Here is a 16,130-nt window from a genome sequence, read left to right as displayed (position 1 = left end):
TTCAATGGAGCGGGGCGTGGCTCATTATAGATAATGAAGCAACAGAAGAAAGACGGTACATCTCTCTCTTCTAATACAGTTAACAACGAATTACAATATTTGTTTTCGATTTCACTTACATCTTCCAAAAGCAGACATTCCAAGCATTATGTAGACATTTATCTTTTGTTTTTACGACAAGTATTCGTTAAGTTACAGTTAATTTTTCTGACGTGTTTCTGAAAGGACTTCACTGAGGGAGAGAGAACAAAACGCGCATCATGTTTCTTTTCTTATTTTTGCGAAAAGCACAACATTCTGTTTTTATTGGGAGTGGACAGAAAAAAACTAGACAATCTAACGTTTTAAATGATGTATAAATCATATCTGTATGTCAAAAATCAGCAGAGTTATCTAAGTGTCTTTGGGGAGTGATTGAAAAATAAAGAGTTTGCGGTGCCCGCGCCGCAGCCGACCCCAGAGTGTTAATGTGGATCATATAACCCTATATCACTTTTAAATACAGATCTAAAATTCTGTCTAAAGTACTAGCGTTTAGTTTGGAGCATACTTTATCTTCAATAGTTTTAGATGACCAAATGGGATTTATTAAAAGTAGATATAAATATTTTTTTTTATATTCATAAATAAGCCAACATAATGTATGAACCAGACCCTTGTATGAACCAGAGTCATCGCCTTGTATGCGGAGAAGGCTTTTGATCGTATCAAATCTTCTGGCCATATCAGTTTGCATTACTAGAAAAATTTGACTTTGGCAATAACTTCACTTCATGAATCACACTTCTGTACCATTCTCCTTTAACATCCATTCAGAATAACTATTCTTGTTTTCTTTCCACTAACTCGAACTTGACAGTGATGCCCCTTATCCCCATTTATTTTTGCCATTGCGATTGAATCTCTCTCAATAGTTTTGAAAAACACTGTTGTTTTATGGAATTATAAAGGGGTCTCCTTATATGCCGACGATCTCTTTATGTTAGCGACCCGGTATCCAGCAGCCCCTCAATTATCTCTTTGCTAAATTGGTTTGGTGCCTTTTCGGGAAAATGTTTTCCCATTAATTATTTGGCTTTACAAATTCAACGAGAATCATTACCCTTTTGATTTTCCCCAAACCTTTTTAAATACCTCAGGATTAATATGATACATCCTTTCTCTCTTCTGTTTGAAGCTAATTTTAAAGTTCAATTTAAAGAAAAGAGAACTGTGCTGAACAGGTGGAGCAGTCTTCCCCTTACCTTAGCTGGCAGGTTACATTCTGTAAGAATGACTTTTCTTCCTAAATTGTTGTATATGTTCCCAATGTTACCAGCTTTTCTACCAAAGTCCATTTTCAGCTCAATTTATATTATATATCTTTTATTTGGAAAAATAAAATCCCTATGATAAACAAACATACCCTCCAGAGGGCATGTTATGTGGATCAAGCCTACCAAGCTTTATTCATTATTACTGGTCGTATGCGCACGTGCACAATGATGCATATAAGTCTTATATATAATCAGGGTTCTAAATTAACTTTTTTGATCACCAGCCAATGTGGCTGGTAACTTTCTAAAGTTATCAGCCAATCAGCATTTCCACTAGCCAAATTTTTTCCGGTGAAAAAGAGAAATTATGAATGCATTTGATCATTTTATTCACATTGTTGGTATGAAAAACACACATAAAGTGAGGCTTCTCCCAGCAAGGCTCTCTTCATTACGACTTGTCTTGGCAGTTTTAATTAACGTTAGACTCTCTGATGACTTTGGGCACTCTCATGGTCCTTTAGCCCTACTGCCTCAACTTTAAAATTATTTGTTCCCACCACAAATTGTTCGTTTCGTTTTTCCTTTCACGTACATGCATATTTTCAACATTATACAATGATAGCAATGATTAATAACTTATTTTTACAAGAATATTTTTACAATATTTTAAGAAACCAGTCATTTTATGACTGCTATACTAAAATAATCTCCGTCATTACTGCTAACTGTTTATGTATGTCCTAGTTAAACATGAGTAAACTAAATATTAATTTCATACATGTGTTGATTTTCTCAGCAACAATGCAATTCTATAGACTTGACAGAGGTTTTCCTGAAATGTTTTCCTCTAATGTTTGAGACCTGACAGGCTGTGAGGATGTAGTTTCTCTTATGTCCCTTAAACTCATCAACTCTCCTTTCTGCTTCCCTTTCCCTGCTTTGCACTAAACATTTCTGATGTCCACAGAAGCCAATAGTAATGGAGTCAAAATAAGATTAACATTATAATATAGAAACTTACTTTAGTTTCGTCATGTTTTTATAAACTAACTTAATCGCGTGGCATTGAATGCGATTGTACGTGGATAAACGCAATGACGCGCGGACATGGCTTTGTGCGTGTATGCATCAGTCCGCCTGCAGAGGAATAAATGTCCGAGAACAGAGCATTATGTATCATGCATGCAATGCCTCATGAATCACCGGCCAAACTGGCTAGTAAGTTTTTATTAACACCCGCCAAAATTAATTTTAACCCGCATTTGGCGGGTTGGCGGGTGTTAATTTAGAACCCTGTAAATAATGCATATATTTTGAAATAATATAAAAACGTAAACGATAATCAGATATACAGTTCTTAATAAACGTGCATGTTTATAAGCACCAAATTCTTTCTCCACGGGTGGGTGATCGTCACAGCGTCAAGCAATGCTTAGGTTACTTAGCAACAAAAGATGCTCTGAAGCGCACACGCGCTTTGAAGAGGAGGAAACCGGCGCGGTCAAGTTTTCCGCGTGGTTTTACACGCAATATGTGAAGTAAATGTGAAGCAACTGTGTGCGTATGTGCTTGGCAATTTTGGTGGCTGCTCAAGCCGAGCCCCGGAGCACCCATGGGATCGGCGCATATCTGCGTTTTTATTGTAGCACTTCCACTCATAAAACAACAAGTGAGAAACCTTTTGGGGTTATAATGTTTCCAGCCGTACTGAAAACGCGTTCTGATGGTGTACTGGTATTGCAGATTGATACTTTATAATGACCAAGAAAGAACAGCCGTTTCTCAATCAGCTGCACCCTCCGGAGGTTGCATATGCAGGCTGTATATGTCATCAAGCCTGGTTTATTATTTTGACATTTGCAAGTCATAAGCATATTACAAAAATGTATGATTAACAAAGAATAATAGTCAACTTTATAATTGTTAATGCTATAAGACAGTCTTGATGACGTGACGTATGCAGCTTGCACATGCGACCTCCGGAGTCTACAGTCTTCAGATTGAGAAACGGCCAATATCTTTCCTCATTGTTCCGCCCCCAAGCCAGCGGGTCATCACTGATATCAGTTGCCTTCCCTTGCAAATAGCGCATAAACTCCGCGTCTGCTGACAGTTTGCATTAACACAAACCTGAAGAAATCTCACTGGGCGAGATTGTACTTTATATTTTTCATAATTTGTGACTTGCACACCACCACAGGGTGCACTTCCTGACCGCGGGTCACAGCGGTAATTACAAACGTCCCAGCACCCTGTATTCAAAAGATACTATTTTGGCTTCACCGCCCAGATACAAATTGGTGTTTCATTGAAGCACAAACATGTCATCTTGCTTCTCTCCCTGCTTTAGTATATTCTTCTTTACCTATGGAAACTTCCAGTGCTGTCAACTCTTAAAATCTTTAATCAGTTTCGGAATCACTATAAATTCCTAACATCATCTATTTAGGTCCTATTTACAAAAATATTTATTTCGCTAGTGTTCTTTTTTGGCAGCCTGTTTTCATTTTAGTTTTAGTCTAGTCTTTGTGTCATGCTGTCATTTTAGTTTTTATTAGTTTTAGTCACGTTCATACTCTTTTAGTCTAGTCAAGTTTTAGTCGACTAAAAGTCTGGCAATTTTAGTCTTATTTTAGTCAGACTTATCCATGACTGACTATTTTAGTCTAGTTTTAGTCAACAAAAACTGATGACACTTTAGACTAGTTTTAGCCAGTAAAATTGTATTTAACTCTCTTTTTAGTAATGCAATTCTATTTAACGCATATAGTATTATGACCTAGTAGTATTATAGACAAAACAATATTTTCTTTTAGTCAAACCCATTTCAAACAAAAGTTATATTATTGTTACCTTATAGACTTAAGAACACATCCATTCCAGACATGGAAGATGTTTTGATTTGAATTTACAAGATATTTATTTTACTATCCTTTGAGTGAGTGACTTGACTGTTCGTAAGAGTCTAAATAATCAAAACAGAAGTAGACTAAGCAAGCAAACGCACGCACGCACGCACACATACACACACACACACACAGGGTCAAATGGGTCACACACAACTATAGGATGTGTGAGAATAGAAATAGGCTATTGTTATCATTTATAATTGTATTTTGACAGCAGCACAAACTACAATCATACAAATATGCAATTATATATTATAGTTTATATTTCTGCATCTGTACCTGTGTAGCTAATGGACTTTGGCTTAATCTGATGTGACAAAGCTGATCATGCACATCAGTATAAATCCAAGCAATTTTGGAGAATTACTTAATGTTTTTCTTGTAAGTAAATTAAAAGTCAGTTTTAAGGAAACAGCAGATGTCTATTAAGAAAAGCAAAAGTTGTTATGTATGGTTATGTTCTCAATAGGACAAGTGTTTGGTTGATTTAATACTCAAGTATTCAGTTAAGTATGTTTTGTTCATTTAAATAGTAAATAAGTGTAGTAATTAGCATATACAATACAACAAATGTCTTTAGAATAGATATCTTTACAATGCTTCAAAAGCTGTTTCTCCGCTTTCCACACGTCTCCTACTGAAATAACTAAACACTCGCAGTTGTCGCATACCATGTGAAACGCCCACTGTGCAAACAGAGGCGTATGATATCAAAGCATCGTGAGAACAGGCTGCTCTGCATGCTTTCTACTTGCTCTCGCTGTACTTTTATGTTTTGATTGATCTGTGCAGTGCCAACAAGACACGTGATCATCTGCAGTCAGGTGGAGGGGGCGCGGAGATGCTGGGATGGCTAAAAAGACGAAATAACGTTATACCATTTCGTCTTGTCTCATTTTGGTCAACGAAAATGAAGAGACATTTTAGCTTTAGTTTTTATTTTGTAAACCACTTTAAGTCTCGTTTTTATTCGTCAACAATATTGCATTATACAGTGTTTCCTCTAGGATTTTTTCCAGCTGTGGCGGCAGGGGGCACCCATGACGATTATAAATGTACATTATTTTTTTAAATGTAGAAAATAGGCTACAGTAAACTAACATGTATTTTTTTATAATTTTCATGCTGTCATTTACTTTTCCTTATATTTATAGCATATTGCTTTTCTATGTTTGATCTAAATTGTCTTTTCTTAAAAAATACGTTTTATAGCTTCGTTCGGATATTTCATTGTAGTTTTAATGTAGTGTGCAAGTTCGTGCTCATGTTTAACGTTACAGAGCTGTAGCAAAGTCACACACAATCCTGTTTGATAATCCGCACCGCTGTGATTGACAGAACATCCGAACAGTTATCCGACATCAGCAGCAATTTTATTCCAAGACCCCGACCCGGTCACACCGCAAATCGCGCAGTTAAATATAAACCTTTAACGGTCTAAGCTTTTGGTGTTGGACGTTAGACCCGCAATAACTCTATTGAGTCCCGACCTGCATCTACAACGCAAATGACACGTTAATATTATTACACTCGTTACCTCATATATTATGCGTTTTACCCGCGGGTACCCCCACCCTCCTATCTGAAACAGATAAAACAGTCTCACCTTCTGCCTCAAGTTTTTATTACCAACGTACTTCTCTTCCCACAGGAATAATGTAAGTTTCCTTCCAAACAGATTCGACTATTAATGTCTTGCAGTCCCATATTAGTAGTATTTAGCCTTTTGTTTTTAGACAAATATCTTATCATTTAATGTGAAACTTTGTGAGTGTCGATCTAAAGCACAGAAGATTGACAGCTGAGTGGTTTATAGCCTATATTCTGAATAACTAATGGCCTGATAAGTTGATAATATGAGTACAGTGATTACAAATGAATGTCCAAAAACTCGTAATATGTTAAATCGAAAGTTTAATTATGTCATTTCTCGCAGCCCTGCGCTGCTTCGGTGTACATGCGCCGGTGAACATCATACGCGTGATGACCTTGCACCTTAAATTACCCTAAATTTATTGTCATACAGATAAAAGTAAAACAACATTCGAAACTGTAAATGTTGTATTTTTATTTGTGTAAACTTACACTAAGGAGAAAACATTGGGCATATTTAAAATAATTAAAAACATGACGTGCTTTCTGCTGCTTTGGTTTTAGAGCGCGTCACAAAAAAGAACAGAAACTCAAATACTTTTTTATTCGTTTTGTCAATCTGATAATTATTTAAGTGCAACATATTTCGTGTAGGCTTATTTATTTTATTATTATTTCTCAAAACAGAGACGTAGCCTAATCATCATCTGTTGATTTGGGTTTGGGTGAAGGATTAGGATAAAACAGTGCTCATCTGGCAAGATTTCGTTTGCTGTATCCCTTCTATCCACAACCGAAGGCATGGCGGGGATGTTTTAGGCGTGGCGGGCCGCCACGGTAGAATGTATATAGCGAAAACACTGATTATACATTTTATTATTGTCACATGACCAGCTTTTTCTTTGCGTCTCATGTCGTTTCCATCATGTGAAAAGGTTCGTTGACTGCTATATTTAGTCGCTGACGAAAGCAACACTATTTCGGTTTAACCCCCTGTGGTTTGACCATTTTGGGACACTGGCAGAGGTTCTCAGAGAATCTCAGAAGATAGTATGGCCTTCTAAAAAGGTGCAAATTAAGTAACACAGGCGCCACAGCCTATTTCCCTAATGACCAACGCAATCTACTAAGAGCAGCGCAAATTAGTTCAGAGTCAAAAGTAAGCAGAGCTGATCTTGAGTTCAGCATCACGGACATCGCAGCGGAAAATTTAAGGTGTTTAATCCCAGCTAACGAAGTCATAGTACACTGAAAAGTCTGGTATTGTGTGACTTCTCCTAGTGACTCCTACAGCAAATAAAAAATAACACTGCTTGGTCCTCTGAGATTTCAAATAAACGGTTACATGTTAAAACAATCCTCTGCATTGTATCACGTGTTCTTTCTGCATTGATTCACGCTGCTCTCTGTGATGGTTCTCATTTACCCTAATGTAAGGGCCTGCAGTGTTGTGATTTGACCTTTAAGCTTCAGTGTAATGCAGCCCTTACAAATTTGGAAGATAAGTGAAAACACAGTGTGAATTATGGCAGAGTGTAAACAAAATCATGACAAAAGGTTATCAAAACTTCAAACCAAGAATGCTCTCGTGTTGAATACATAAAAGACAGAACTTGACTTTCACGGAAGCATAGTGCTGAGCATAATTCGATAACGATACATTTACCAATATAATTTTTTCAGATAAAACGATAACGACAGTTCGATAATGTTTACGCACTGTGCGTGATGTTGCGGAAGCACTTCCGGATGCGCTCTTGGTTTTCAATCACACTGTCAGTTAGACTTGAAGGAGTGGAGTATTCATTTATAAGAAGAGCCCTATGATTTTCGCGATGCGGATTACAAGGACAGAATCATGGAATCCAAATGCGTGGAACATTTTTCCTTTTGGATAATTTTGGACGCGCAAACAGTGTACGTCAAAGCCTGGAAGACAGCAAACAAATTAGGTACCGTATACTGTACTTTCTTCCAGTGTCTGCCCTGCGCGAGCATACGTCTGCACAGCTTTAAAAGTATATTTACAGGACATTCACAAATTCAGAAAACTGAGGAAAACAGCATCTGTATGTGCGCTCCCACAGCAACGTGATGCTCTTGACATCCATTAATCAGCGTGAATAGCTTGTATATGTATAAAACACGCGTGATCGCTGAACTAAGTTTTCTTTCTTAAACAGCTGGATGTTACTCAGTATATTGAAACTTAAAGCAGTCTGTCTTGGGTCTTAAAGTGACAGTAACCTGCTGCTTTCTGTGTCAGAAATGTGTTGATTTCATAACAAATAGATTTACATTTAATACAGATGCCTGAACATTAAAACAAGATGTTAGTATTTGCATTATACATGTTCTGAATAAAACCCTAATTAACTGTCTGGTTTTATCAATTTTCATTCAGGAGCAAAAATCTGCATTTAAATTTGACAGGAATAAAGATTTGTTATTTATCATAATAATTATCGATATCGGCTGTAATGGAAAATATTTTCTTGATATTTTTTTAGCCATATCGCCTCGCCCTAAGGGAGCAGAATGTGCATGTTGGAGCACTTACAGGAGCTATGTAACTTAAGGCCCCCTTAAATGACCAAACTTGTGTGTAAGCACAAACTCTAATTAATTCAGGACTGACAATTGTATGCTGCATTGTGACAGATTTTAACATGTATGTATACATAATGTAGAAATGTGTAGGACCTACAACTCTGCAAATCATCTATTTTCACCACCTTGCGTGCCTCCCCTGACTTTTAAAATTGACTTTATATAACTGTAAATGTGTTTGGCTGAAAGGAGGAAGTCCTAAACACCTGTAGGATGGCATGAAGAGGAGTAAATTGTGGGCTGATTTTTATTTTTGGCTGAAACAATTCTTTAAGATGTTGTCTGTGTGCAGGTGTTTGTTATTGAGCCGGTAGGGATGGAGTTCAGCCCGTGTGCAGTAGAGACTCGTGTTGGTCTCACTCTGGATCTGCCACTGAGGATCTTTGGTGAGCTGAATGGAGAGAGAGTGACTCTCAGTGACTGTTCACACTTCGACATGCAGGTGGACATGGAAAGCCGTGGCGTATTTCAACTGCTGGAAGGTGAGTGATGTTATATGCACTTCACACAGTGTCTTACTGAACAATACTCTACAGAAGTTGTTCCCAAAATTTTTCGGCCCCCCTTTGCAGGATGCATCTCTTTGCAAAAAAACCCCGGCCCTGGCACACCAAAAACATGAAAACATTTTAGGCACCAGCTGGGGATGGGCAGAAACAGTTGGCTTGCATGGAAATCCAGGATTTAGCCTTCATTAAACAATGTATTTTACATACAGGCTACTTATATTCAGTTCATGCTACCAAAAATTGAAGCATACCTGCTCGAAGGGCTAACAGGGATTTTGAAATTTTGCAAGCCCTGTAAATTAATGTATTTTATAAAAGTCATAAAACTGGGGCACCCCAATTTTGAAAACCACTGCTCTTGTTTTTGCAGTTCCAAACTTATAAAAAATAAGAAACTGTTATGAAATAATAAAATGAATTCAGTCAAATGTAAAAATAAAACCACTCAAATTACTTGTCTTAATTTTGGATGAAGATGATATTCACCTTATTCCGCCCCATCCATTTTTTATTCTTCGCTCTTCTGCATTTTGTCAACCGACTTCCGCTAACATGGCACAGCGCATCCAGTAGCTATAGTGGTTAGAAGATTGTTTGTAGTTAACTATAACTTCTGAACGCCATTTTTTCAGATTGCCCATACAACTTGCCTAAATGTAATTCCTAGTCATGTCCAGTTGGTGGCAGTGTGTTGCTCAAATGACATTCTCGCTATATTTTGATGTCATACACTGATTGGTCTGCGCATCGCTGCTGAAGTTAAACACTACAGGAGCGCTGCAACAAGACGATTGTCTAAGGTAAAGACACAAAATCTAATGACAAGAGTCTGCATTAATCTGCCTTCATGCATTTATTACACAAGATGGTTTCAGATGAGTTTAGTTCAATTCAAATTTTTACACGTTTCTTGATATTTTAATCGCAGTAGTATTTTGTTATTTGATTTGTTCATATTTGCCTGTTCAGTATAAAGCCTCTGCTGTCACTGTGAGAAAAAAACATTCATTCATCTGCTTCACGTGATGTTAAACATGTAAAGTGATGCACAGTCTCCGTTTATCTGTTCTCTTCACAAATAAACAAACACATTTTGACTTGTATGCTCGTCTTGTAAGTTTATGATTAGAAATGGAAATGTGAACAATTAACAATTAAAACCAGAAATTGCAGATAATAACTGACGGTGACAGACTCTTTACAACACTGTCCATCAAAAAATGACGGAGATTGAAAAAGTCTGGTGTATGTGAGTGCGTGCGTGTTCGTGTGAATGATTACCTTGAGTTCATTACAGATTCATAGGACATTTATTTCGTGCTTTAACCATCAGAAACCTAATCAATCGTCGACGATTGAAAACGGCACCTCTGATTCATATTTAAATAATTTAATAACCGTAAAACGTAGCTTATTCACGTTTTTTTCATGGGGATATATTTGGTGTCTTTCTAGCTTTTACAGAAGGTTTTCTATCCAGCCTGAAACTTGCCCCTCTTTTCGGAGTTGTTCAGCAATGCATCCAAACTCTTACATCCTAGATTTATCCACTTGATGTCCATAATTTATCAATTTTTCTGTTGGGTTTGCTGCTAGCTCAATGCTACAATGTCCAATGATGCTTTCTGTTTGTGTGCTTCATCACGCATGTGTGCGTCATCACGCATGTGGCTTGAGGCTTGGCATCAATAAATGTCATGAAAACGCCTGGACTTTTTTTGTAAAAATGTAAATAGTTTTTGATCTGTATAATTTATGATGTTCATTTCTGTGCTCCAGGACTCCAAAGACATGAGACAACTGTTTTACAGAGGAAAAATGCTTAGCTTTTATTCTTTTGTGTGTGATTACAATAAATATATAAGTGATTCAATTTCCGTTTTATTTTTTTGTTTGTTTTTATGGTCCCATAACTTATTTTAGATTCATTTGACATCAATACAAAACAAATATTCTGACAGTCCAACTTGTCCTGAAAAAAAAAGATGTTTGTAGATTGTCTGTGCACAACAGGGTTGATGTTTTACAAGCTTTTTAAGAAAATAAAACCAGACGGACAATACATTGTAAAAATGACCTTAGGGCTCTTAGGGTTAACAGTTGATTTCAACTGTAACATTTTCAGCATTTTAGCTAAGCACTAATTATATTCATCACCTGATAAATGGCTGGTTACATTCCCGCATTACTACAGTAAAAGTTTGATTTTGTTTGCGCCCCCCCCCCCATTTTATTACCAAAAGCCGCCACTGTGTTTAAATATGAGATGATATGAGGGAACTTGTGACGTCGCTGTACATTTTGCCCCTGACTGACTGTATTTTTGTCTTACCAAAGTGAATCTGAAAATTACTGCATCCTTTTAAAACCACTGTGCCTCAGTTAGGGTCTAACGGTATGATATTTTCACGGTATGTTAATAGTAGTATTGCGGTTTTCACAGTATTGCTGTTGGCACGGCTTCACAGTATATGTTGTTAACCCTCTGGGGTCTGACCATTTTAGGACACTGGCAGAGGTTCTGACATGCTCTTACATTTGATCTTTTTCCATTTGCTTTAAAACATAATAATGGCAAGTGTCTCATAACACTGCATTCAGCACATAATATTATGTGAGCAACATGTTTGTATGTGTTTGTATTTTTGAGAGAAAAATGTTTATGCGTGGTTTTTGAAAAAGCAAAATTTTTAAAGGTAGGGTAACAGATTTGATCCTGAAACATTTTTAGTTATGCTGGTTAAAAGTCTCCTCACATCCTGATAGCAATCACTGTGTTAAGTTGTTTAAATGTATTTGTAAAAATGTATGTCATCTGTGAAAGGCGTAGGACCAAAAAATTTTCAACAAATCATAGATTTCGGTCCGAACGGACGTTTCCTTTTATGTCCCTCATACGTAAGCGTAATTTGAATTCCCACCGCGCAGCGAGTCCACGCAGATACCATACGTCATCGGCGCGTTCACGTGCGCTCTGTCTGTAAACAGCGAGAACACCAAACTTTTCTGCTGAATTGACAACCTACACAGGAGCAACAAAACTAAATGCATCTTTTATAACAACAACAGCAAAAACTGCCTGGATTAGCAAGAGCAAAAACCCAAATTAACATCAGTAACTTTAGTGCTTTACCACAAGATGAAAACAGCTGCAGGAGGCAAAGGGTCTGAAAGGGTCGTTGCACTGTTTATTTTGGTAAGGTAGGTACGCGATATGTTTGTATTGAGATGGATTCAGATATTCTACTTTGATGAAACGTTGTGTTGCTTATGAAATTTGTGTTCGTTTACGGATTAGCATAACGATATAGTTACTACGTCTACACAATCGAACGTGTGCTTAAACTAATTCTGATGTAAACACGTTGTTTATGTTGGTTATTTTGGAAGTGTTATTCACTTTGTACTGCAAAGTTTTCTCACTGGTGAATGAGACATGAGACGTGACCGTCTGATCTGTGCGTGTTCATGTGTTTGGAAAGAGGCGTGACTTTGGAGAGCGATTTGACTTGAGGGTGGGATCGGGATTTCATTGCTAGGCGGCTACCGTTAGCATTTTTCAAAATGTGTTACCCTACCTTTAAGTCACTGATATAAGTCTACAAAACCCATACTAAACATGTTTTAACAAGACTTTCCTAAACAGAATATAGTAGTCTAGAGTTTTTTCTTTAAAATGTGAAAATCATTCTGTCTACTCATTCACATAAAACAATATATTGATTTAGAAATTGTAAGACACTTTTTGTTTAGAGGGGCTGTTATCAGCTGAGCAAACAAAGACTCCCACAATGAGCTGCATAATGAGCCTTAGGGCAGAAATGTGAGAGGGAACTACAGTAAAAAATGTGAGGACAAGTGTATACATGTTTGTTTGAGGTTTATTAAGAAGTTAACAATATAATCAAAATAGAAATGAAGGTCAGTAGGACATTTTCAGTTTATATGGAAACAAACCCTATTCAAAAACTTAACTTGTATAAACTAAGAAACTGATATACAACAGAGCTGGTCACGTGGCTCATGTTACCATATAACTTTGTCCAAAATGTGTGAATGTTTTTCCACTTCATAGTATTGTACTGATGAGAGGGATGCAGACCTGTAAGAGAGTTATAAACGGCTGTTAGCATAAATTGTCCACAGAAATACCCTTACATACATAACTGATGGGCAAATATCACTGAGAGCACTACATTCAGATAAACTATCATGTACATAAACTAAATTCAGAACATCTCAGATAAACATTTGCAGTGATTAGTTATATAAAAAGCTGTTTTCAGATGACTGTTTTCAGATGCCCATCGTCTGATCGTCTAGCTTCTCTTTTTAACGCGTTTCTGTAAGCGCGTATGAACTTCAAAAACACATCGCATATGGCGACCATGTGTGCGAGCTCGCGTCTAGAGATAATGAGCTCAGCCAGGAAAACGGTACTCTATTTACTTCAATGCAGATTATATAAACAGACAAAATTTGTTTTCGATTTTAATTAGATTGTTTAAAAGTAGATATTTCAGGCTTTCTTTGGATATGTGTATCATGTTTGTGTGATGAGTATTCGCAGAGTTTCAGTTGATTTTTGTAACGTGTTTTGAGAGACGTCTGAATGCGCACCCTATTTATTTTCTTTATTTGAAACAAACACAAAGATCTGTTGTTATTGTGAATGTAAACAAATTAAAGAAGACCCTTCACAGTTTTAAATGATGGAGTATTTTAAGTTGATTCTACTATGATAAGGAGAAAATACATCAAAACGGGGCACCGCGTTTTTGGACCCCAGGGGGTAAAATCATTAATGTTGTTGTTGTTGCTGTTGCTGGTGCTGCAATCATCAGCTACAAAGACCCTAAAATTAATGAAAACAGATATGGTTTTTGGGTGAACATTTGGTTTATTATATCAAACTTTAAAAAAAAATACTTTGGAAAAAAATAAAGCTGCATCTCCCATTTGAACAAAATAAGGAATAAGTTATTTCTCTTTAGAAATGGCCTACGTATAATCAACTTAAAATTGACTTGTAATATAAATCACTTAAAAGGGATTTAGTGTTTTGAGAGAACAAGAGGGAGAGAGAGCGTGAAAGTGAAGTGGTTACCATGTAAACAAAGCATGTGCGCTTATAAACAGGGCTTTATCAGGCATTATACTGAAATTAGACAAAAAGAAAATGCCATCAAGACTTTCCTCATCAAGACAGTTCCCTTCAGATGCGCATTTATATAACAGCTTTGTGTCCGAAAACAGATCGGCCGAAAATTAAACACAAACCTGGTTTCAATTTATGGCCGATTTACATGACTGGATTTCGGGATTCCCTCTGCATCACGGAAATAGTACTGCTTTAAATTATAAACAAAACACACATTTATCTGCACAGGGGGATGTGTTCGCGAATATGGTAGCACATGTTCGACGTATTTCCTCCTTTTGCAGCCACTCATCTTCCACATTTCTTGCAAACTGGATATCCATCTTCAAGGACAACCCTGTGTTCGTTTTCCGGATACCCAAAGTATTCCCATGCTGCAGATTTTTGCTTTTTTTCTGGAGGGGAAGTCGAGGTTAGAATTTGTAGTCTCTGGCTCTGACATTCTCTCTGCTGTACATGAACGAGTGGAGTCTAGCAGTATAACTCCATTCTAACTAGGGCTGCACGATTCAAGCTAAAATGTGAATCACGATTATTTCCCTGGGAATTGAGATCCCGATTTTCTCACCCGATTCTCTGTTTTTTTACAAAAACATTTATTATGCACTTAACTAAAAAAAAAAAAACGTGCTACAGGACTTTAAGTTAAAATAACGTGTCTTAAAAGTCTCTTTCTTATTTTAGACCCCTTAAAATTTAGAGTAATTTAAAATGTGTTAACGTTAGCTGTTAAATTGCACCTGTGCTTTTTGTACTATCAAACTGGCCAACCTTAAAACTTTAAAAACACTAACGTTAAACCTTTAAAAGACTAAACGATCAACATTTTGATGCATCAGAGAGAAACGCAGACATGTAACAATGTTCCCCTCATGCTAAAAACCCTTTCTAATGGAGAACTTGTGGCGGTGACACAGAGGCCGTTTCTCAATCTAAAGGCTGCAGCCTCTATGGAGGTCGCATTTCTAAACTGCGCATCATAATTTCAGAATATTAACAATTAACGTTATAAAGATGACTAATATTTTTAGTTAATAATAAATTGTTGAAGTATGTTTATGACTTGCGAATATAATGCTCCGTTAACTCAAATGAACCAGGCTTGATGACGTATACAGCCTGCATATGCGACCTACGGAGGTTCCAGCCTTCCGATTTAGGTAGGTCCTGAGGTAAATAATTTCCTTGCCTTCTTTCGGAACCATTGTTGTTGCATCTTCAGCTTCTCCGTCGCCACCAGGATTTTCCACAATGACGCTCGTTAATCCTCTCTTTTTGGTGAAAATAGCCGCTCCAAATCCACCAAGTAAACGACTGTGTTTAGGTCTGCCGCCTTGATATACGTCACGCGAGTGACAGCGGAACGCCGCAAATGAGATGAGAGAGAGGAAAGAAACGATCGGGTCTGATTGGTGAATGAATAGGGTTTGGTTTTACCCTGTATGAGTGTGTGTTAGCAAGTTTGACTGATATTCTTGGATTGTAATCTAAATACGTGAACACGTAAACGCAGAATCTGAATACAGGGAAATACTGTATATGCAAGTGAATCGCCGTCATTTAAAATGAAGATCCCATACATGTATGAATCGAGATCGTGATTCTTTTTCGATTAATCGTGCAGCCCTAATTCTAACCCCATTTTAACCTATAAGGCTGAACGTTAAAATATAGCTCGTTGGAGGAAACTTCTTAAATTGCAGCTCTTCTTGTAAAGTTTAGTCAGCCCTCACTGTGTTCAGAACAAAACATGACAAGACACCTGTGGAGAGCCTGGGGCAGCACGAAATTTGGTGTAGGCTGCCCCTCTAAATTCTCTATGCAAGAAAAACCCTGCAAGGAAAAACAAGTAATGGATCAGGGGCACAAATCACAATCAGGGCTATTTTTAAGACAAATGATCTTTCATGTTAAGAGAGGTTTAACAGGAGCACAGCATATTATGTGGTGAATGCTTTTAGAAGGCTATGTAAGGTTATTCTCTTATCTTTTGTATTTGTTTTATCAGGAAGGCTTGTCCCTGGTGTAAGTCACTGCAGTGGAGTTCGAGTCAAGTCTTTGACCCCTGGATACACCAACCTACTGGTTA

The 16,130-nt window shown here is 37.2% G+C and overlaps 1 protein-coding gene across 1 annotated transcript in view; it reads left to right on the top strand.

The window, feature by feature from the left end:
- nup210 (nucleoporin 210) overlaps window positions 1-16,130 on the top strand; it is a 231,503-nt gene that overhangs the window by 76,910 nt on the left and 138,463 nt on the right. The window contains exons 13-14 of the mRNA XM_073812225.1: window positions 8,664-8,853; window positions 16,050-16,126. Coding sequence (XP_073668326.1) covers window positions 8,664-8,853; window positions 16,050-16,126 — 267 coding nt within the window. The remainder of the gene's footprint in view (window positions 1-8,663; window positions 8,854-16,049; window positions 16,127-16,130) is intronic.

This window comes from Paramisgurnus dabryanus, chromosome 16 (genome assembly GCF_030506205.2).
Source record: "Paramisgurnus dabryanus chromosome 16, PD_genome_1.1, whole genome shotgun sequence".
Classification (NCBI taxonomy): domain Eukaryota; kingdom Metazoa; phylum Chordata; class Actinopteri; order Cypriniformes; family Cobitidae; genus Paramisgurnus; species Paramisgurnus dabryanus.
This window is presented reverse-complemented; position numbering and strand designations above follow the sequence as displayed.